This window comes from Mirounga leonina, unplaced genomic scaffold (genome assembly GCF_011800145.1).
Source record: "Mirounga leonina isolate KUSES-001 unplaced genomic scaffold, KU_Mleo_1.0 Mir_168, whole genome shotgun sequence".
NCBI classification, from domain to species: domain Eukaryota; kingdom Metazoa; phylum Chordata; class Mammalia; order Carnivora; family Phocidae; genus Mirounga; species Mirounga leonina.
Window position 1 is genome coordinate 34,280,640 of NW_023270426.1, and position 22,326 is coordinate 34,302,965.

A 22,326-nucleotide genomic window follows, 5' to 3' on the forward strand; every position below is an offset into this window, starting at 1 on the left:
GTCTCTCTTTCTCTCTCCTTCAGTGGGCCACCTCCTGTTCGCCCTCCTCTTCTCTCCCTCCCAGCTGCCCTCCTTTCCTTTTTCTCCTTTTCCTCATAAAGGATAAAAGATACAATAGCCTTTGAGGAAATTTGAAAATAGAGAAGAATAAACAGAAAGTAAAACCCATTTTTTAAAGTAACGCTCCAGAGGTAACTACTAATGTTTATACATTTTCGGTTAATCTTTTTTTACATCCAAGTCTGTACACTTTCAGAAGCAAAACTAGGATCATACCATGGATTTTTGTAACCTGATGGGAATACACCTGATGTTGACCTGGACCCTGAGAATAGGTTAGAGCCAGAAATTTTTGACAAAAAAAACCCCAGGACAACCTATATGTTGAGTTAACAAATACTCAGGGTTTATGGTAATGAAAGGTGACGTCCACAAGGAAGAGAAATGTGAAGAACTTTTAGTGAAAGATGAAAAAGATAAGTCAGAAATTATATGTGGCAGCCACATGTGAACTCTCCTGATGAATAACACCAAATGTATTCTTTCATAATCATATTTCAGAGGGCAGGAGAAGCTTTTGTTTGGAATGACTGTCTTAACATCCTATTGTGGTAGTTTTTCCAGGGATTAAGCCAGGATTTGAATAAATTGCTTTACTTCTTTAAAACTACTAATTCAATCTCAAAGTCAAGTCCACAGAGCACCTACATCAGAATTTCCTGGAGGATTATACAAAGTGCAGGTTCCCATGTCCACCCCTGTCCTATTGAATCTGTCTCTAAGGATGGACCCCAGGAATTTCCAGTTTAAATGTTGATGCATAATAAGGTTTGAGAATCACTGCCCTGAAATATATAAAACTCTTAAAAAAATCAATGTACTAAATAGCTTTGCAGAGGCCCTACAGTGTGTATTAATGTACATTCCCCTGAGAAATAAATTCCTTGGGGCGCCTGGGTGGCTCAGTCAGTTAAGTGTCAGTTAAGCGATCTTCAGCTCAGGTCATGATCCCAGGGTCCTGAGATTGAGCCCCGCATCGGGCTCCCTGCTCAGTGGAGAGCCTGCTTCTCCCTCTCCCTCTGCCTGCCGCTCTGCCTACTTGTGCTCTCTCTCTCTCTCTCTGTCAAATAAATAAATAAATAAAATCTTAAAAAAAAAAAAAGAAATTCCTTTAAAAAGGCTTAAACTTAGGAGTCTTTAGAATTGAAAGTGACCTTAAAAATTACATGCTTCAGTCATGTCACTCTACAAATAAGGAAACTCGAAAGATGAAGTGACCTTCTCAAAGTCTCAGCAGGAGTTTGTGGAAGAACTGAGCCCGTTACCCAGAAGAATCTCTGACTCCAAGTGCAAAGCCCTTTCCTTTCTTCCAGGAGGGAGTGGGCTTTACCCTAGTTGCTGGATTACTTACGTAGGGCCACTGTTTCATCACAGTAAATGCCATTTTAATCCTTGCTTATTTACTTTCTAATGACAAATCCTGAATCCAATTTCTTTACAAAAACACGTTTTGGTATTTAAAGAGAAACATGCCTGGTTCTAATGTAATTATGAAAACTGCAGAGCCATGAAATCTTTGTTAACTGCATACTGCTTGGGTTTGCATATAATTTGTGGTTCATAATTCTTAAGTTTGCCTGCTGGTCTGCTCAGATAAGAGGAAGCAGCTAGAACTCCATATTAAAGGACACTGAAAGAATAAACTGCATAGATATCTCTATTTCCAGAGAAGGGAAAAAAAATTCTACTCATTTAGTGAGGTGAAAAGTAATCTAAATAGCTGAATATAATCTCAAACACAGAATTCTTGAAAGCACTGAGGATCTTGTAGTAAGGATATGCAAAAACAATGCCGCGCAAATATTGTATGGTATCACCTCTGTGTGGAATCTGAATAAACTGAATTTGTAAGAACAGAAATTAAAATGGCACTGGAGGATGGGGAAATAAAGAGAGATGTTTGAGAGTTCAAAGTTGCAACTAGTAGATAAATAAGTCCTGGAGATCTAGTGCATAGCATTATAGATATGATATACTTATTATAGACATCAAACTTGTTAAGAGACTAGGTAAAAAAACAAAAACAAAACAAAACAAAAAGTGTTGTGCAAATGAACTGTGCTGAATGTATCTGGTGCTGGAGTTCTCTTCCATTCCAGTCATAAAAAAGGGATGTGATATGTGGATAAAATGACTTTTAGTTTATCTGAATGATTTTGGTTGCCATACTTCCAGAAGTCTAAAGAAGAGTTAGCTCTTTTTCAATGCTGCAACATTCATTCATTCTCTAGCTGGACATTTAGCTCCAGTTTGAATTAGGAGTGGCGATCCCATTGCCCAACACTGGAAAGGCTGATTTGTCAGCCAGTGACGTGCTCATCATTAATTAACACCTTAAGAAACCAGTGTTGCCAAATCAGAGAGAACTTCAAGCAGTTAGTTGATGGTATGAGTTTTGCTTCATTCACAATGAGTGATGGTAAAACATTATATTGAGAACCAATTTTATCAAAAGAAAAGGAGCTCATAATTTATTATTTTTGATAATCACTATGATCCTCTGCTTTTTTCCTTACTCTTTCATAACATTTTTCTAACCATCTGTTTATTTATGACATTAGGTTATATGTTAGGTAGATTGATATTCAGGGAATCTCTGCTCTGAAAGTATTTTTAGATAAACAACTGACTAATGGAATAACTATACATCACATAAGGTATTTTTTGAGTTCTTATTTTGTAACTTTCCTCCTATAGGAGGAAAACAACTTCTCACAAGTGAATTTCATTACAGCAATTGGAGAGAGGTGTCTGGTCCAAACGTGAACTAGATTCTTCTGTCTTACGGTTAGAAGTTTTGCAGTATCACTGTTAGGTGGAATCATTGGAAATCTGCAAAGTCTCACCACTCCTTTCTTTTATGAACTCTTTAAAAATTTTGATGATGAGTTTGACATTGTGTCATTTGAATATTTTATTTATTAGGAAAGGAAATAAGAGGTACTTGAATTCAGAATCCAAGATAAAATGGATTTATTTCAGTGAATATCAATAAAGCTAACGAGAAGTCTTCTTCTGGAGGGAGTGTAAGTCTCTTGGCACTATGTTTCTTGTGGAGCAGAACTAGGCGATGCCCAAACTTTATTTACAGGTAAATGGCTAATCTCCCTTATGGAATCATGGAGACTTGTACCATAGGAAAAGCAGAAAATCAGTCATCTAAAAGAGTTATTGGAAGAAAAAGTAGATTTCTAATATAATGACTGTATACGTATTTATAGGCTGTTGGTTTTAGAACATCTCTGCTTTGGAATTTTCACCTAGGGCTAAGAAAGTAAAAAAATATCTAAAATCTAAGCTCCTTGTCTTTTTACAAATGTTTAGTAACTCCTGCGATTCTTGGTCGATATCAAAAACATTAAGCTTCCAGTGCTCAGTTTTTACAGCTTGGGCATCATCTACAGCTTTCCTCTTGGAATCTTGTCGTTGTATAGTCTAACGCTTTACAGAATGCATCACTTTTCTAATCATCCTTGACGTTGCTCACCAGCCTATGTTCAAACATGTCCAGCAATGAAGGAATCACCAATTCATGAGGCGACTGATTTATTAGTAAGTTTCTGTATTTTGATCAAAATCTACACAGTTCCAATCATTTTTTACCGTCGAGGCAAAAAGCTTCATCCCTTTGCAAAGACCAGTCTGGATAAAGGCCCAAGGAACATTCCAGTCATTATTTGTTTGCTTTTTTTCCATGGCAATTTTCCATTTTTATTTGCTTGTCCCTTTTTTTAATTGCCTTAGACACTTCATATTCGAGTAGGTCTTCTGGCAGAAAGAAATTTTAAAGCTCAGAGATTTTCACCTGTCAGTTTCAAGCAAACTGCAAGCCCATAGCAGTAATCTCATTTCCATTTGAGAAAAAAAAAAAAATCCTGTTTTACTAAGGAATGATAACTTAAAGGGCATCTTTACCTCTTGGTCATTCATTATTTTATTTAAATAAGAGTGATTAACAATGGTTTGTAGTCACATCTTTGAAAAGAATGGCATATAAGAATTAGATCTAGAACAACAATAAAATAAAATTTTAAAAACACTATATATATAGATAGATATCTATCTATAAATACTATTTTTATATATCTATAAAAATACTGTATCTATCTATAGCAACTTTAAAAATCCAAACCATAAACATGAAACATATTGTTATGTAAAACATTGCATATAAGAAAGAAACTTAAAAAAATAATGAAAGAGCCACTGGGGGTGATAACTGGAATGTATTGCTGGCTTCCTATGTCTGAGGGCCTGGGCTTAACAATTGCCTGTGTTCATTCATTTAATCTTCATGACAACCTTGGACATCATCAGTCATGATTCCCATTTTACAGTTGGGGAAACTGAGGTGTAGAGAGGTGAACTTATTTTTCTAAGATCACACAGCTAGTAAGTGATGGAGCCTGAGTGTGAATACCAGTCACCTAGCCCGAGTCCCTGCCCTTCTCGGTTCTGTAGTAGTAGTCCGACTATCAGGATCAGAATGACCCAGGGTGCTTGGAGAGAGTGCCAATTCCCAGCATCCACCACCAAATCTACTAAAGGAGAGTTTCTGAGGGTGTGGCCCCATGTTCGACTGCCAGCTATAATTTAGAAATAAGCCAGTTTGAAAGGTCTCCTAAAACTTCCCTGAACGTGCGGTTAACTCCAGCCATTTGTCCCCCAAAGCCAGTCCGGGCTACATCAGAATTTATTGCTATTGGCTTCAAAAGGGAAGGAACCCTGACCCAAGTCATCATGTTCTTCAGCAACTCTAAGTAGTCTTTGGGTACAAAGAATCATTCATTCTTTTTCTTGTGCAGGTTGATGGATCTGTGCAAATCCAGCCTTACTTCCTTGCTCATCCACCTTTCTCTCAGATTTGTGAAATAAGTGGCCAGCTTGAGCATCTAGTCGGGCAGAACAAAGAACACACAGGGATCAGACCCTGACCTTATTCGCACAGTGTGATCATCAAGCCTGGCATACTCCAGCCTGGGTGGTGCCCAGCTGGACACGTTTCTGTCTTTCCTGTAGGAGAGGGATCAGTAGATGCCAGTGCATCTGCTCTCTGACTCTGCTGTCAAGCTATTCATGCAGTAGAATCTGTTGACATGGTAAGAAAAATACATTTGTCTGGCACACAAGCTCCAAAAGAACTTTTTGCGTTGAAAGTAAAAATTTGAATTATCGTCAGAATGCTAATGCCCTTTCAGGCTTCTCATGCCAGCAGCCATGTTGTCAGTGAAATTTAAATGTGGGGAAAAATGCTTTTATGGGCTGCCAGATTGTTTGGCAAATGGTTTAGGTCTATTTAGTCTATTTGTAATGCAGTGATTTTGGTATCTTTTTACTATGAAAAATAAAAACTTAATGTTGCTTTATGCACAGGTTTTCTTTCCCAGAACATTAATGGTTTCCTTAGTTTTAGCTAGACTTTCTTCTTAAATTTAAAAGGTATGAGTGGTTAACATACCACTTTTCTAGTAAGCGATGGAGCCACAATTCGATACACATTCTTTTTCATTTGATCTGGAGACATAATGTGGTTGGTTTATTTGTAATGACTTCTGGAAATTTGTTTTTTCTGACTTAGTAGAGGATGTAACTCCAAGTAGAATTCAGTTTGAATAAATTCTGTAGGTGTTATTCTATACTTAGAGTGTATCAAGTTTTAGTATGCGTTTGGCCTCTCTTAGATTTTGTTTGCTTAGGGTTCTATGGTTGGATTTCATCCCTTTCAAAATCAGCGGGCACAGTTACTATGGTAAGAGGGTCCTGGGTGCCCATGGGCCTCTCTCCCCTCCCCAGAGGAGAGTCCACTACTCACAGCCAGTCCTTAGCACCGGGCATCTGCCTTCCTAGCTTCCCCAGTCCTTGCAGCCAATGTCCAGGCCCTATTTCCACCCCAGATATCCACTCCTGTCTTGAATGAAGATTTATTTAAAAAAAAAAAAAAGAAGAAAGAAAGAAAGCGCTCTATCAGAAAGACTTTTATATCTTCATATCTGTAGGAAGTCACTCTTCAGACTCCTGAGACTTAATAAAGCCTCCTTGAATTTTTTTCCATGGGCACATCTCTCATTAACCCTATCATCATCTTTGTAGCTGGCCTCTGACCTCTGTCTCCGATTTCTGTTCCTCCAATTGCAGAACCGAACGTCAGCCTCAGCTCTACGTTGGTGTCTGATCACAACTGAACAGAAAAGAGAAAATTGCTTAAATAGTAATCGAAGCCATCTTTTGATGGTTTCAACATAACTGAAAATGTAGGCAAACAGCCTGGGGTTGTCATCTACCTCGTGATCCTGATCTTGAAGCTATATTTGCAATTACCCTTGCTTGATTTTACCCCGGATCCATTGTGCCTTATAAAATTTAATGCTGTGTAATCTCAGAAAGGATTGTGATGGCCGTCACATGGAGTCATGTGTGAAATCACCCCGTACTGTACGAGGCTGGGGTTTGAATGTCCCTGCTTCCCAAAGGCCAGGCACCGGGATTAATATTTTCCACTGACTCAACAACTTGTGAAACAACAGTCAGCTACTCAGCATTGCCTTTGCTGTTTAGATATTCAATTTGGATGGCATATCATCTCATTATATATTTTTTTTAATTTTATTTATTTATTTGAGAGAGAGAATGAGAGACAGCATGAGAGGGAAGAGGGTCAGAGGGAGAAGCAGACCCCTTGCTGAGCAGGGAGCCCGATGTGGGACTCGATCCCGGGACTCCAGGATCATGACCCGAGCCAAAGGCAGTCGCTCAACCAACTGAGCCACCCAGGCGCCCCTCATTATATTTTAAAAATTAGTTAAGATGAAGGTTATTCATAAAGAAACCAAGAAATATATTGGCCCCACTTCTAAAATAGAAATGTATGCCATTATTAATAGTGGTGCTGTTTCTGGTCAGGAAGCCTTTCCACAGTAAACACCCTTTCCCTGAGATCTCTTTTCCCTGGCTTTCTGGGGCTCCCCCGAGTACAGACAGTTATTTTATCCTCTCGTCCCCCTTGTCCCTTACATAGCCAACAGTCTGCTGCGAGCTTGCTCCCTGCCTGTGTGGAGCCCGGAATGAGATGCTACAGCGACTTCTGTTTCTGGAGCACCTGGGTTCTACATTGTCATTTCCTTTTGTCTCCTGTGTCTTTTAGAGACTTCATTCATCAGACATAATCCTATTGTTAAATGGTTCTGATCTACTACAGTGAGCAAGAGTTTGAGATGTGGGACTTTGTGCTTTAACCTTGAAACACTGTTGTGATTCACGAGGCCTTTTGTCTCAATGACGGTCAAAACAATTATAGAAATAAGAATGTGTAGAGGACCCTCAAGAACATAATAAACATAATCAAGTAACAGTCATGATAGAGATTTAATTGTGTATTTCATCTTTGAAATCTGTTCCCTTTCTATGTATGAGGGCATGGAGAGAGAAAAAGAGGGCATGGAGATTCTGGGTGATTCTGAAGGACACACATCTTTATTCCCACTCCTTCCCTGAGGGTGGGATAAGTAAGGAATAATATTCTACTGAGCAGTCCATTCGCATCTTAACAGGCACCTTCTCTGGGGATTTGACATGCTAGCTTCAATTCTTGGTTATCCTTAACTCAGTCAATAATGATGCTAGCTATGGCATTTAATAGCTCACATAGTACTTTTCTCATTTGCAGCTTTCAGTTCAACTCAGCATTAGGATTAGAAATCATGAAACTGATGCTCAGAGAGGTTAGGTGATATTTCTAAAGACACACAGTATGTATCTCAGAACCAGAATAGCAACCCCAGCTGTTCTAACACCAAAGCCCTTGTTCTTTCCCCCACACATTGCTGTTTCTGGGAGAAAAGTAAAAAAGAGGTCCCATTTATTGAACACCTAGTATGTGTGAGAAGCCTTTAGATGTGTTAATTTATTTAATCCTTACAACAACCTTGAGAAGGTAGATCAGATTATCTTTATTTTAGCTTGAAAGTGAAAATTCAGAGAGGTTTAACTACCCCGACCCAGCTGGTACCTGGTCATAGGTTACATTTTCTCCCTTCCATTTTGGACTGTGCATCCTGCTCTCAAAGAAACCAGAATCTGTTGTTTTTGTTTTTTGTTTTTTCTTCCCAGATACTATAGTTTAAAGGGGAATAGGGAATTCTGTCCATTTGTGGCACCTGGTGAATTTTCAGATGCGGAAGAAAAACCTTCTGCAGTACTTAAAGATAAATATTGGCTTAGTCCCCACAGGAGAGAAGTGGAAGAGAAATTGACAAAGGATAGGCTCAGTGTCTGTCTCTTCACGCCCTCCTTTATTTCCATGTGTTTCCCATCATTCTGACTGTGGTTGTGTCTTCTCCTCCTCTCAGCCCCTCAAAACCTACCCATCACTAGGGAACCTGCCTTCACTTTTCCTGGAGCTTTTTCCAGCTCCCTTCAGTCTGCCCCTTCTTTGATTCCCCCAGCACACTCTGCCACACATCACACAGTAAACTCTTCAAACACAGCCAGGTTCTCAGATTGCTTTACGAGCTTCATTTTGCCAGTTTATTGGCAAATTGAAATACAAATTATTTCATTTAGAGATTGCCTCTCATGGATGCTTTCTCTGTATTTTTTTTCTCAGTACCCAGCACAATGTTAGGAATATAGATTTCCATTGCTTGGTTAGTTTTTAACAAGAAGTTAACCCAGATAGAATATTGATTAGTTAAAACAACCTGACTTTTTCCTTATATAAATTTTGAGCCCAAACATCAATTTTAAGTAGGCACTAAATTGCTGGGGCTAAGTTAAGAACTCGTTTTAGTCTTGGTTAAGAGAGTCGAGAAGAATGAAGGAATAGCCATTTGATAGGATATTTTTATTTCTTTTTGAAGTTCCTTTGAGCATGAAAACACAAGACGGAAAGGACAGGTGCCTCAGCCCTCTGCGGCTGCACAGCAATGCAGACAGAATTTGTAACCATCCTCTTGAATTTTTCAAAAGAAAATTGGAAATCTTTGTGTTTTCTTCTTCAGCTTGCCTTTGCAAGCTCCCCTTTGCTGCTCACCTCTTGAAGGCATTGCACAGGCTTCTGATCTTCATCTCCTCTCATCTTCCCATGCTATCCTCTCTTCATCATTTCAAAGACATCCTAGAAATAGCTCCACTTTCCTAGGAGACTTGGACCACATTCTTGTGTCCGAGAACCACATTCCCATCATTGTCACACTGATATCTCAAACCGAACTTGTACAAAACACTAAAGTCAATGCCATTCTCTCATGTGTCACCAGCATTTTTCGTCTTTTAATGACAGCATCAAAACTCACAAATTTTACCAAACAGAATCTCCCACTTACCTACTGTTCCCCTCATCCTTCATTACGTCCCTTCCATACTTTTAAAGAAATATAACTAGGCAAGAAATTGTTTTTCCATTAGCCTAGGTCAAGGCCAAAGAAAAAAAAAATCACCTAGGGTACTTTTTTAGTTGCCGTATTTTTATTCTTACTACTAATTAGAACTTTCTCTAACCTCTAGGAGAAAATGTCATCAGTCTGGGATGCAGGCCTCTAGTATTTCCAGAAGGAAAGAAGGTGCATATAGAAGTTAGTCTATAAAGATTAAATATATTTTTGTTGAAAAGAAGAAGACAGTACAATTTAACAGAGCTCATATTGGAAGTCAGGAGATCTGGGTTCTGGTTGCGTATCTGACACTTTTAAGCTGCGGGAACTTGATCTCACTGGCTTCTTTGGCCTTTCATTTCCGCATTTATAAACAAGAAACTAAATTTTCTAGGTCTATTTCAGCTCTGAAGTCACAAAATGTTTGTAAATACCTTTTCCCCTCTTACAGGATTTTTGATCTAGTGCATCAGAACCGTTTTACTGGAAAAATTGGCCCATTAATATTTACCACGATTACCACTGTATTTGCATCTTATTTTATGATTTTGGCTTGACCATCCTATGATTCTTTCTATTCATTTCCTGCTTTCTCTTGGATTGGTTGAGTGCTTTTATTTTTTCCAATTTCATTCTTTCCTTTATTAGTTTGAAATTTTATCTGTTATATATAATTATTAAAATTCCACAATTTATATTTAAAATAAAAATTTAATATCTTTATTTCCCCAAACTCAGATACTTAGAATAATTTATCAGCCACCACTTCCCACTCTACATAACAGTGTTGTGCATTGTTCCATATTTAATACTGTCTTGACTTTTTACACTCGAAATTGGAGAACCATGCCCTAGAAGAGCAGGTTTAAAGAGATAAGGACTTGTCATCTCTAATAATTGTTTCAGATGGGACAACTGGGATGAGAACCAAAAATTAAACCCCTGGGTATGGCAGTCAGAATGTCACTGATTTTTTTTTTCTGAAATAGTTCCTTGGTTTTTCTTTTTTTTTCTTATTCTTTTATGATTATGTTCAATTAGCCAGCATATAGTACATACAGTACATCATTAGTTTTTAATGTAGTGTTCAACAATTCATCAGTTGTGTGTAACACCCACTGCATGAACAATTTCAGTAGAGCATTGGGACCGGGTACAGCTACCGTTGGTTGAAAAATGAGTGGAGTTTGACAAAGATCAAAAGCACATAGATGGAACAAGTGTTAAATAGACAAATGATAACATCAAACATTGAGCCAGATTGAAAAAAAATCTAAATTATTCAATATTCAACCCAATATTTAGAGGGAGGACTAGATTTTGTGTGAGAAAAGCTTGGCTTTAGTATAACTCCTGTCATTTCCCCCTGTTATGACTCAGAACTGCTGCCTAACCTTCTTCTTTCTCAGTTCAGTCATCTATAAAATGGTCTCTTCCCTCAGAATAATTAAATGAAATGGTAGATGTGAATGTACTATGAAATGTGTGAAGTCCTGCTCAAGTCTATACTCTTCACCTCTTCACGTTGTCACTGTTATATTTCACTGGTGGTTAGTCTGGTGAAAAGCCCAACTCCATTGGTGCTAAATATCACACATCAGTATTATTTCTATCTAAATTCTGTTTCAGTCATGCTCTGCCCAATGTCCTATGTCCATCTTCAAGGCACAACTTGAACAGATCCCATTTCCAGTCATTTGTTTCTTATTTTAAAAGGGGTGGGGGGGAACGCCCGGGTGGTTCAGTTGGTTAAGCGTCTGCCTTTGGCTCAGGTCATGATCCCAGGGTCCTGGGATTGAGTCCCACATCGGGCTCCTTGCTCAGCGAGGAGCCTGTTTCTCCCTCTGTCTGCCGCTCCCCCTCCTGATTATGTTCTCTCTCCCTCTCTCTCTCTCTGACAAATAAATAAAATATTTTTTTAAAAAAAAGCTCAGGCAGAGCACAGAGGTTTTTAGGGCAGTGAACCTACTCTGTATCATACTATAATGGGGAATACATGTCACTATACATTTGTCCAAACCCACAGAATGTACAACACCAAGAGTGAACCCTAATGTAAACCGTGGGCTTTGAGTGATGATGATGTATCAGTGTAGGTTCATCAGTTGCAACCAATGTACCCCTCTAGTGGGGGATGTTGATAATGGGGGAGATTATGCATGAAGCTATGCAGAGGGTATATGGGAAATCTCTACATTTTCCAATCAATTTTACTATGAACCTAAAACTACTCTAAGAAAAATAAAGCCTGGGGCACCTGGGTGGCTCAGTCAGTTGAGCATGGGACTCTTGATTTCGGCTCAGGTCATGATCTCAGGGTCATGAGATCGAGCCCCATGCTCAGTGAGGGGTCTACTTTTCCGTCTCCCCCTTTGCTTCTCCCCCAGCATGTGCGCTCTCTCTCTCTAAAAATAAATAAATAAATAAAATCTTCAAAAATAAAGCCTTTTTTTAAAAAAAAACAAAAGCTCAATATTATTGAGCCTAGAGCTTAGTTTAAAATGCCCTTACCATATCGAATTTAATACTCATATTCTTCTCTTATTATAAATCTGGCTATATTCCTAGGGACTGGTGGTATAATAGGAAGAGGGGTTTGATCCACTCTTTCACCCTTTCTGTCCCTCCTTTTTCTAGTTCTTGCTCTAACTGTGTCAAAGATGGAAGGAGAGCTGGGAAGTAAGGAGAGGACAGATGACTTTACCTAACTGGACATGAATTAGATTCTCTCTTGGCTTCTCCAGCTGAGCTTGTCCTGCTGTCCACACGTTCTGCGTGACATACAGCTAAATGCTGGTTCCCTTATGCAGGATGTTCAGGGAGCCCTGCAGGGCTGTCCTGCTGCACAGTGCAATGACATGGAAGTTTTGTTCACGTTTCTTCCCTTTTAGCATTCCTTCAACTCCCTCCTTTCGCTGTTAGTATACCACTAGACTCCCATACCTCATCCACGCGATGGCCCTCTCATGAAGTGCATTAATGGCAAGATGTCTCAAGCACAGCTACGTGCTATGGTATTTATTTGTCTATGGGAAACTCACGTAACCTAGCCATACTAACCAGTGGGAAATCAGACCTCTCTATTGCCCCCCTCCGCCATCTCTCTCCAGGTCTTAGACACCCCTGCACAAGCACAGATCAGTACTCTCACTGCCTATGCAGACACCCATCTAACCCAGTCCTACTGGCATGTGGCTTTTGTGAGTGAAAGTTCCATTCCTTGTGTAAGGAGTCTAGTTTGAGTCTTAGTTGCCAATTTTAGGGCAACAATAAGATTCCCACTCAAAAGCCTGTTATTCTTTGATCATTGTAAGCATTTTAAATTGCATTCTGTGAAGAAAAACAATCACCATCCTTGACTAAAAGCTCTGAGCTTGCCTACATTTAAGTATTTATGCCCCAGGTTTTGACAAAATTGAGCATAATCAAAATCCCACTGGGAGGAAGTATGTCAAAGAGATTAATTAAAAAGAAAGCAAAAAATGGCATCTTCCTCTGCCTTTGTGTTAATCATTCTTAAAAAACAAGCTCTTAAATAAAAATGAGTGAAGATGCCTTTTACACAGCTTTGATTGTGAGTTTTATTTAGGTCTTGAAGTGAGTTCGCCAGAGCATTTAGTGTTTACTGAAGAGTGTCTCAACTTTCATGAACAGAAATACACAATTGGTTGATATGTTAGGGTCTCACTGACGGTGGAGTCAAAGGCCACCTATAAAAGAGCTACATGTGACTGTTCTCTCTTCCAGGGAAGATGAATTGCCATGGTAACAGTGCCAGGAAATAATAGGTCAAGTTTTATCCTCTGCCTCGGGCTTATTTTATTATGTTTTACTTAGAAATGGATGCCATTATAAAATGAACGTTTGGGTATATCAAAGCTAAACATCATGACAAGAAAATCTGATCAATAAACTGGTGTAAGAAGGGTGGATAAAGGACAGTTGGTAGGAAGGACATTTAAATTGATCGAAGAACTATTTAGAGGCCAGTTTCTTAGTACTCTCTTCTAAAATGTGGGCTTGACTTACAGATGCTTGTGTGTGTGTGTGTGTAAATGAAACAAAGGGGCTGTTTGCACAAGATCAGTAAAGAGAAAGTGGTTTGTAAATTTGATTTGAATAGAAGATTAACTGCTGTTAGGAAAAAAGTTCTTACTTCATTCCAAAAATAAATATGCAGCAAGAGAGCATAAAATATTTAAGCTTCGTGTTTTGCTTACTGTATTTATGACTATATCCAATGCTGCTTTATGTCTGCCTATTTATGAAAGTGAAAAAATAAATACGACTTGAGGGAAAGTACCATCATACAAAAGAAATGATGTGTAATTATCACCATTCTGTTGTTTCTGTTGTTTTGGAGGGTCGTGTCTCAGTGTACATCATGACTTGGGATCTTTCTATAATAGCATGTTGATCATTTAGGGGTCAAATACCAACATGAAGCAGTATATATTTTTGTCATTTCAAGCGACATTGTTCTTTCTTTCTAATTACCATATATGTATGTGTGTATAAATATATAAAGATCTACTTTTTAAAATCCCAAAGGTATATCAACTCACCTTTTTGTGAACAGAATTAATTTTACATACATGGAATATAGTAATGCACTTTAGCATAACATCCTTCATGAGTTTACACTGTGAGACTATGTTAGATTTCTCCCTAAGGCTACCTTTAACTTTTGATATTTTCTCTTCTGTAAAGTAGTAAGTGGGTGTGTGGGTAGCTGCAAAATTTATATTGTTTCTGCCCTGATGATGAAGATTCCAGACTGGGGTCAGTGACTATTAGCTTCCTGGTGCTGCAGTATTGAAGGACCACAAATTGAGTGACTTAAAACAACAGAGAGTTATTGCCTCACAGCTCTGGAGACCAGAAGTCCTAAATAAAGGCATTGTCAGGGCCATGTTCCCTCTCACATTCTAGCAGAGAATTCATTTCATCCCTCTCTCCTCACTTCTGGTGGTTGGCTTCCTTGGCTCATTGATGTATCGCTCTAGCCTCTGCCTCTGCCTTCGTGTGACCTTCCCTCTGTGCTCTGGGTCTCTGTTTCCTCTTCTTCAAAGGATCCTAGTCATAGGATTAAGGCCCACCCCTAACCCGGTATGAACTCATATTAACTTGATTACACCTACAAAGACCCTATTTCCCAATAAGGTCACATTCATGAGTTCTGGGGGTTGGGACTTCAACGTATCTTTTGGAGGGAATACAGTTTAGACCATTCAGTGGCTATGAATCAGAGAACCTCACCACTGAGCAAGTAGCCTCGATTACAATTTTAAATCGCTAGGCTGTCTAGTTCTTTAGAAATGATATTTTCATTTTACCTAATTTTTTGTCGTGTAGAGAATATGATATTCTGCTTAATCAAATGTTTTTAATGTGTAGTATTTTAAAATATACAAAAATATGTCTCCAATAGATGGAGTATAAATTTAATCTAAACTGATCACAGTTCCTAACTGGTAATAGGTATTCACCAAATGTTTATTGAATGAATGAACAAATGAATGAATGAATCAATCAATCAGCAGTCATATTAAACTATATTAAGCATAGTTTAATCTTCATTTGATGATTCAAAATAATTCCTACAAGTAATGGAAGTAAAGTACAAAAGATTACTACTTGTGTGGATGCTTAATGACTGAGCATTTATTCCATTTCATATCTTTGATCTATTTGGAAATTCAATAACATGTGTTTTATGTCTTATGTTGCAGGATCCTCATCTTGCATTTCTGTTGACAATCTTTTTGGGTTATCACATATTAGTTCCCTTAGTTTAATTAAATTACTTTTGTTAATGAGTTAGCATCAATGTGTTTGGTTTAGTTTCTTCACATATAAAATTACCTACTTTATCATGTACTAGGATTATCTATCCTTTAATCTATTTTTCTCTGTCTAGACGTTCAATAAATGTATTTTGATTGTGGTGATATTATTTGAGTTATATTCCTTTCCTAATGTTTACTTTCATTTTCCCTTTAATCCAATACAGAGAGAAGTAACCACCAAAACAAAAATCAAATTACAATGTAACTCAGACCTCACATACCAAGGCTATTCCCTCTATTTTAAAACTGCACGTTATCTCTGCATAATTTCAGAAGAGTTTGGGAATGTCATATATACAGTTAAAAAATATAGAATATTTCATTGGGAAAAATTAAGTCAAAAACAAAGACAAAAATGCCAAAATTCAAACTGAAAACGTTCCTTGCTACTACTTAATCAAGATGCTAATGTCTTACGTTTTACAGTTCTTTTCTTGACATATACTCAAGTATTTGCTAATCAAACCTATCATTAAAGCCAAAAATTCCTCTTAAAAACATGAATAGAAATGGAGCATCTGGGTGATTCAGTTGGTTAAGCACCCCACTCTTGATTTCAACTCAGGTCATGATCTCAGGGTTGTAAGATTGAGCCCCACATTGGTCTCCACACTCAACCAGGAGTCTGCTTTAGGAGTCTCTCTCCCTCTCCCTCTGCCTCTCTTCTCCCCCCAGTGCCACCACTCACGTGGGCACTCTCTCAAACAAACAAACAAACAAACAAACCAAACAACAACAACAACAAAAAAAAAACATGAATGAGAAATCAAAATATTTAAACCAACTAAAATGAGTTTATTTTTCTTAAAAGAGAAGAAAAGGACAGCTAACTTTCATGGAAGAAAGTTTTCATTTTTAATCATACTTTTATCCCTCATTTTCTCTGTAAGAGATCTCCAGTTGTGTTTTTCAATTATAAGAAGCCTACATTTATGGAAAATCAGCAGGTATCCCCAGTTATCGGAATTAACCGAGCAGAGGAACAGTGCAAAACCAAGGTTTGGAGCCATTTTTCTGAGCAAATTGAAAAGAGGTACCATTTTAGCCAGTTGCCTTCTAAGACTGCTCACATTTAATTACATTAGTGGCACTTGACATTATAAAATGTTCCTTTCTTTCAGATAGAACCTTCTATCATCATTAGTAAATGTCAAATGTAATGAAGTGTTTTTCTGACTTCTTTTTCTTCCTGATACCATGGGAGAGAACATGCTAATGAGTTTATAATTCTGAAATTGTTTTCAGTACTCAAAACCAATGAAGAGCCAACTTGGTGCCTGGTTTATTAGCTTAATTTTACTCTTTTTTTGTCTTCCTATTTGGGAAGGAAAACTACTCTCTGTTTTTCCTAATACACTACCCCTATTTGGTACAATTTCTTATTTTCCCTGAGAGGTTTTAGGTGACAACTACCTCCAAGTAGATTGTGTTTCTGGGTTCATATCAGAACAGTGTGGAAGGTTAGGGTTAGGGTTAGGGTTAGGGTTAGTCCTTGCTATGACTTAAGTGCTTCCTGAAAGCTTCTATTTTTTTTTCTTGAAAACTGGTTTTGTCCCCCTCTGTCTACTTTTGAATTTTGATAATGGCTATCCAACCATGTGGTTTCCTATAATATATCAATCATAATATAATGGGGCCTTGATTTCTGCTCTCACAAAGATTAAATACACTCACAGACTGAAATGAATGTTTTATAATCCTAGAACTAGTTTCTTTACTGTCAAAATAAAATTAACATCTTATGGAAAGGAAAGCTATCATCAGAAGAGGTCAAGAAGAAAGAGATGTCACAGTTTTCCAACCCACCACTATTCAGTGTCTGTGTTGAAGACATGCCTGACAGGAAGGGTCTGGGTCACTTTTTAGCAGTACCTCGGGTTTATTGGCTGTTTTCCCCTACTGAAAAATCAGGGGAAAGCTGTCTGTTATATAGAGAAGGCAGCAGGAATGGGGTCCCCAGCCTGTGAGAAGACTATTCAATCAATGCTAAAAAGCTTTTTCTTTTCAGATTTTTATCTTTTTAAATTTTTACATATTTTTAGGACTTTAAAAAAATGTTATTGGAATATAGTTGACACACAATGTTAATTTCAGGTGTACAACCTAGTGATTGAACAAGTCTATGCGTGATGCTGTGCTCACTACAAGTGGAGCTACCCTCTGCCACCACACGACACTATTACAGTATTGTTGACAAGATAGCCACTTAAAGTTACTTCACAATAAGAAAAAATAAAAAGGTAATTTTATAGATAATGAATTCTGGAAAATAGGCACCTAAGACAAAAGTAGATGTTTTAAAATAAAATGACTAGTTTTAAGATGTTTTGTTCCCCAGACAGCGGAAATATATTACACAATCTCTGATTACCCCATGCTTTGTAAACATAGTCTTTGGGAATTTGGTTCTCTAAATTTCTTCTTTATTTCACAATTGGATATGCTGTTAATTGAATGAAATCCAATGAATATCTAAGAATATCCACATAAGCTCAAGATTGGCTTCTTTCTGCTTAATAAACTTGATTATTTTTCCCAGTTATATGCAGTTTATGATATTCATGTTTATTTCAAACATCTACATTTTCATATAAAGAAAATACTAAGTACGATAAGACATTCAAATAATGTCCGAGAAACTTCTATTAGGTAGGCATGTAACTCTGCAGCATTATTATGCTTGGGATTCAACTCTTTCTACCGATTAATTAGCTATTTATGTGCTTCTATATAAATAATTTTAAAATTAGATTAATTAACATTTTTCTTAATGATTTCTAGCACCACTTGACATATTAAAGATAGTAACCTTTGGTCTCTCTGGTACAATGCAAATATATTTCCCACTTTATTTGATTATGTACCATTTTAATTTTATTTATACCTTTTTTTATATTCAAGGAGTTGTCAAATTTTCATGTGGTAAAATCTGTACTTTCCTTTTTGTTTTCTGCCAATGGTGATACGTTCTGAAAGACCTTTCCCACAGATTTTGCTCTATTTTTGCTATTTTGGGTGCCATAATTTGTTTCCATCCTATCTTTGGAACCTTATATCCCTAATATCACCACATAAATATCTTCTTCTAGTCAGGCCAATCTCATCCCTGGTCCTATTGTTGGTTTCATGAAAAGTCAGCTAATTCTCAACTTTGTCTTCACGTCCCCCTGTTCTCCTAGAATCATTTGCCGATCTCCTCAGCCTTCTTTGATCACTCTACTCTGAAATTGCAGGTGGCTGAATAAAATATACCACACAGATTAGGAGAAACTTGTAAGCAACCTCAAGTTTCTCATGGGTTAGTCTATGGTGAGGTGTAAGCATCCAAGCTGGAGAACACCTGTGGGTGAGGAATAGCATATCCAACATGAGCCCATCCCAAGAGTGAGACCCAGGAGATATTAGTTTCATTTGGGTGATAAGGAACTTTTCTTGTGTCATCCAACTCATTAGCTTCCCCTCCAAGGACTATTACATCTTTTTTTTTTTTTTAAGATTTTATTTATTTATTTGAGAGAGAGAGAATGAGAGACAGAGAGCATGAGAGGGAGGAGGGTCAGAGGGAGAAGCAGACTCCCTGCCCAGCAGGGAGCCCGATGCGGGACTCGATCCCCGGACTCCAGGATCATGACCTGAGCCAAAGGCAGTCGCTTAACCAACTGAGCCACCCAGGCGCCCGGGCTATTACATCTTAAGGGGAGCTGGGATGTACTCCATGTGCAAAGGAGGCATGTCTGGGAGAAGAGTAGAAAGAGGATCCAGACTAAAATCTGAAAGAAGATAATGTTTCTGTCCAAAGTGCTCAGCACCTAGAGTACTGAGAAAGAGAAATCAGAGCCCGATCTCCAGGGAAAGTGGTGAAAGGGAAAACCAAGGAGCATGGTGTTATAAACCATAGCCCAGATCCTGTGAAGACAAAGGGGCAAGAGTCAGTTGAATTGAGGAATAATTTCTTGAGCTACGTAACATATGCAGGTGACTTTAGCAATGTGTCTGCCATATCCCCAGATTTCACTATTGCATGCCATCTCTTTGGTAGGTGCTGAGCCTCTGTATTTGTAAGCTGCTATCTCCCGCCATACGCTAGCTTTGCCTCCCCAACCTTTAGGAACAGCAGCCAGCACTCAGCATTTATTGACCACCATTTGTATGCCAGGCTGTGTGTGAAGCACCTCAGATACATTGTTTCACATAGTCCTAACAAACATGCTAAATCTTCGAGAGGTTTAGTTACAGAGGTTTAGTGGATTGTCCCCGTTCCTCAGCTATGTAATAGCAGAGCAGGAACTCCAGGTCTGTTGACTCAAATATCCACACAAAGCAGGTATTTTTATTCTCATTTTACAGTTGAAGAAAGTGAGATTGAACTGCATGCTTTTAAAAGCGGGGAACTGTTCATAAAACTCTTCTTTTCCCCCATAGTGGCTTGTACTTAGATTATAAATACCTAATGCTGGAGCTAATGAACTCTTCTAGTTTTAAACTATACAAAAAGCTACAGATTTTCATATGTATAATCTTTTTATTTTATTATCTATAGTTATCTGCTGCTTAACAGGAATGAACATATGTAGAAGGTATTTTGAGCTAGATCTTTACCAAAAAAAGAATTTTTCATAATACTGCAGAGCTGTCATATGAAAATCATGAGGGAAAACAAGACTAAAAAGATATATAGTGATACATTGCAAGTACAATGTAGACTCTCTATTATGACTGTTTCTGAAATAATCACTTCCCAAAATATGTGTTGCCTTATTTTTGGAGAGATTATTATTTTATAATAAAAATATGTATAATTAAAATTATATAATATAATCAAATATTAAAAATTGTTATTTTTTAGGACACAGCAGGCCAGGAAAGATACCGGACTATCACCACAGCCTATTACCGTGGGGCCATGGGCTTTATTTTAATGTATGACATCACAAATGAAGAATCCTTCAATGCAGTACAGGATTGGTAAGTAAGAGCGAATACTCCCATCACTAGTAATATTGGAGTTTTCATTCGACTTCCTCTTCCTTCTCAAAGCAGTGACCAGTGTCACGATGTGTGTTTGTTGTTTACTGTGATCCCCCTTGTGCTTCATAAAGCAGACAAATACTGGCTATGCTCAGAGTCGTTGTTTAGAGATTGATAGGAAATCCATCTGGTGATTTTTCTACATTCTGTAACTTCCGGTGCTTTGCAACCTGTTATGCTTAGTTCCGTGGAGACTTTTGATTTTTTTTTAAATATAAATAATGAATGGTTTGGAAATTTACTGGTCTAAAACAGGGATTTGTAAACTGTGGGCCTAATGTGGCCCACCATTTGTTTTGTGAATAGTTTTATTAGAACGTAGCCAGGCTCATTTCCTTACCGTCTGAGATGGCTTTCACATACAACAGCAGAGGTAAGTTGTTTTAACAGAAACCATAGGGCCCACAAAGCCTGAAACATTTCCTATCTGGCCGTTGACAGTAAAAGCTTGCTAGCCCCTTGTCTAGATTTGTTAAATAGTTTTCAGTTTTTCTTCAAGTTGCAAAGTTTCAAAGGACTGAGATAAAGGCAGAGCTAAAACCCAAGCATGTTCTGACTCATGGCTACATCAGCCATGCGAAAACCCCTCTGTCCGTGGGGAGTATGACTGGCAGCGGAGGCCTTGTGTGGCTTCTGTCAACCAGTCCCCCCAGCACCTTGGGAGGACAAGTGGAAGCGCTGATGGTCATGGTCAGGGATTCAAGCAGCAGGGCTGAGCAGAGTAGCTTTCCTGTGGCAAGAGCTAGAGTCTAGCTAGAGCTTTGTGTGGTAGGAGGAGGAAAATGGCGCCCCCGCTGCTGGTAGCAGGCCTGAAGAGCCATCACATTTTAACTGTCAACGGTCACAGCTGGGCTTCTATACGAGAATCGTAGCCCCCAAAGTGAAATAAACGGCATTCATTTTTTTTTTCTGTTTTGCATCATAGTATTATCCAAAGTAATTTTTTTTACACGTGTATCAGCTTAATGAAGGTCAGATGCTATTAAAAACTTCAACTTGCTTTAGATTATTTCTTTTAAATTTTAATTGTTCATCTGAGAAAACACCTACATCTCTTCTACTTACACACACAGATGCACACACACTTACAGTGCAAGAAATAATGCATTTATAGTAGCCTCTCAAAAAGGAAATATATAGCTATAAACTGAAAAGGGTGAGCTTGGGACTATATGAAAAAGTAATTATCTTCCACTGAGCCACATAAAAAAAGGCTTAAGTACTCTTCTTTTTAGTAGACTGAATATTGTAAAAATGCCAGTTCTTCTCATATTAATTCATAGATTCAAGGCAACCCCAAGTAAATACCGACAGGCTTGGTACAAAATGGAAAGAAACGAAGAGTCCAAACATAGACACAAATCCATCTAGATTTAGTTTATGAAGAAAGTACCGTTTCAGACTAGTGACAGAAAGGCTTGTTCAATTAATAATGCGGCGATATCTAGTTAATTTTCACACATAGCTCTGGCATACCAACTGCTATGCAAAGTGGTCATTTTAACTTTGATTCTTTCCTCTGAGGAAACGTTGAGACCCAGTGCTCCTGGACAGGAGGTGTTCACGAATCACCTTCCAAACTTCAGGGTCCCAAATGCTGTTTGCACCCATAGTTCTTACCCTGTTGTTTCGAGGAATGTTATATGACTACTGAGAATACCAAGAATTGAGTTCATTAAAACGAAATGGCAATAAGACCAATAACCCAGCTCTCTAGACTTCTGGTTCTAGCATGAGAAATGATGTGGAGAAGTTCAGCTTCCGCAAGCCCTACCCCACACCTTCCCTCGCTCACCCCAGCCAGCCCAGCTTCATCCCCACCACGCTTCCTAGCCTGTGAACAGACCACCTGCCCTTACCAGTCTTCCTCTGCCTCAAATTCCCTATTTGACTGTTTACCACTCTTCTTTTTTGAAGCTCTGTTTCCCACCCCCCCTTTTTTTTGAGAGGTGTGTTTTCCAGATTATTCTTGTCTCTCCCTAGGACTGCTTCTCTTTCTACTTCCAAGATTTCCCTCACCC

The 22,326-nt window shown here is 38.2% G+C and overlaps 1 protein-coding gene across 1 annotated transcript in view; it reads left to right on the top strand.

Annotated features, from left to right (window-relative positions):
• RAB3C (RAB3C, member RAS oncogene family) overlaps nucleotides 1–22,326 on the top strand; it is a 274,606-nt gene that overhangs the window by 86,705 nt on the left and 165,575 nt on the right. The window contains exon 2 of the mRNA XM_035014467.1: nucleotides 20,124–20,242. Coding sequence (XP_034870358.1) covers nucleotides 20,124–20,242 — 119 coding nt within the window. The remainder of the gene's footprint in view (nucleotides 1–20,123; nucleotides 20,243–22,326) is intronic.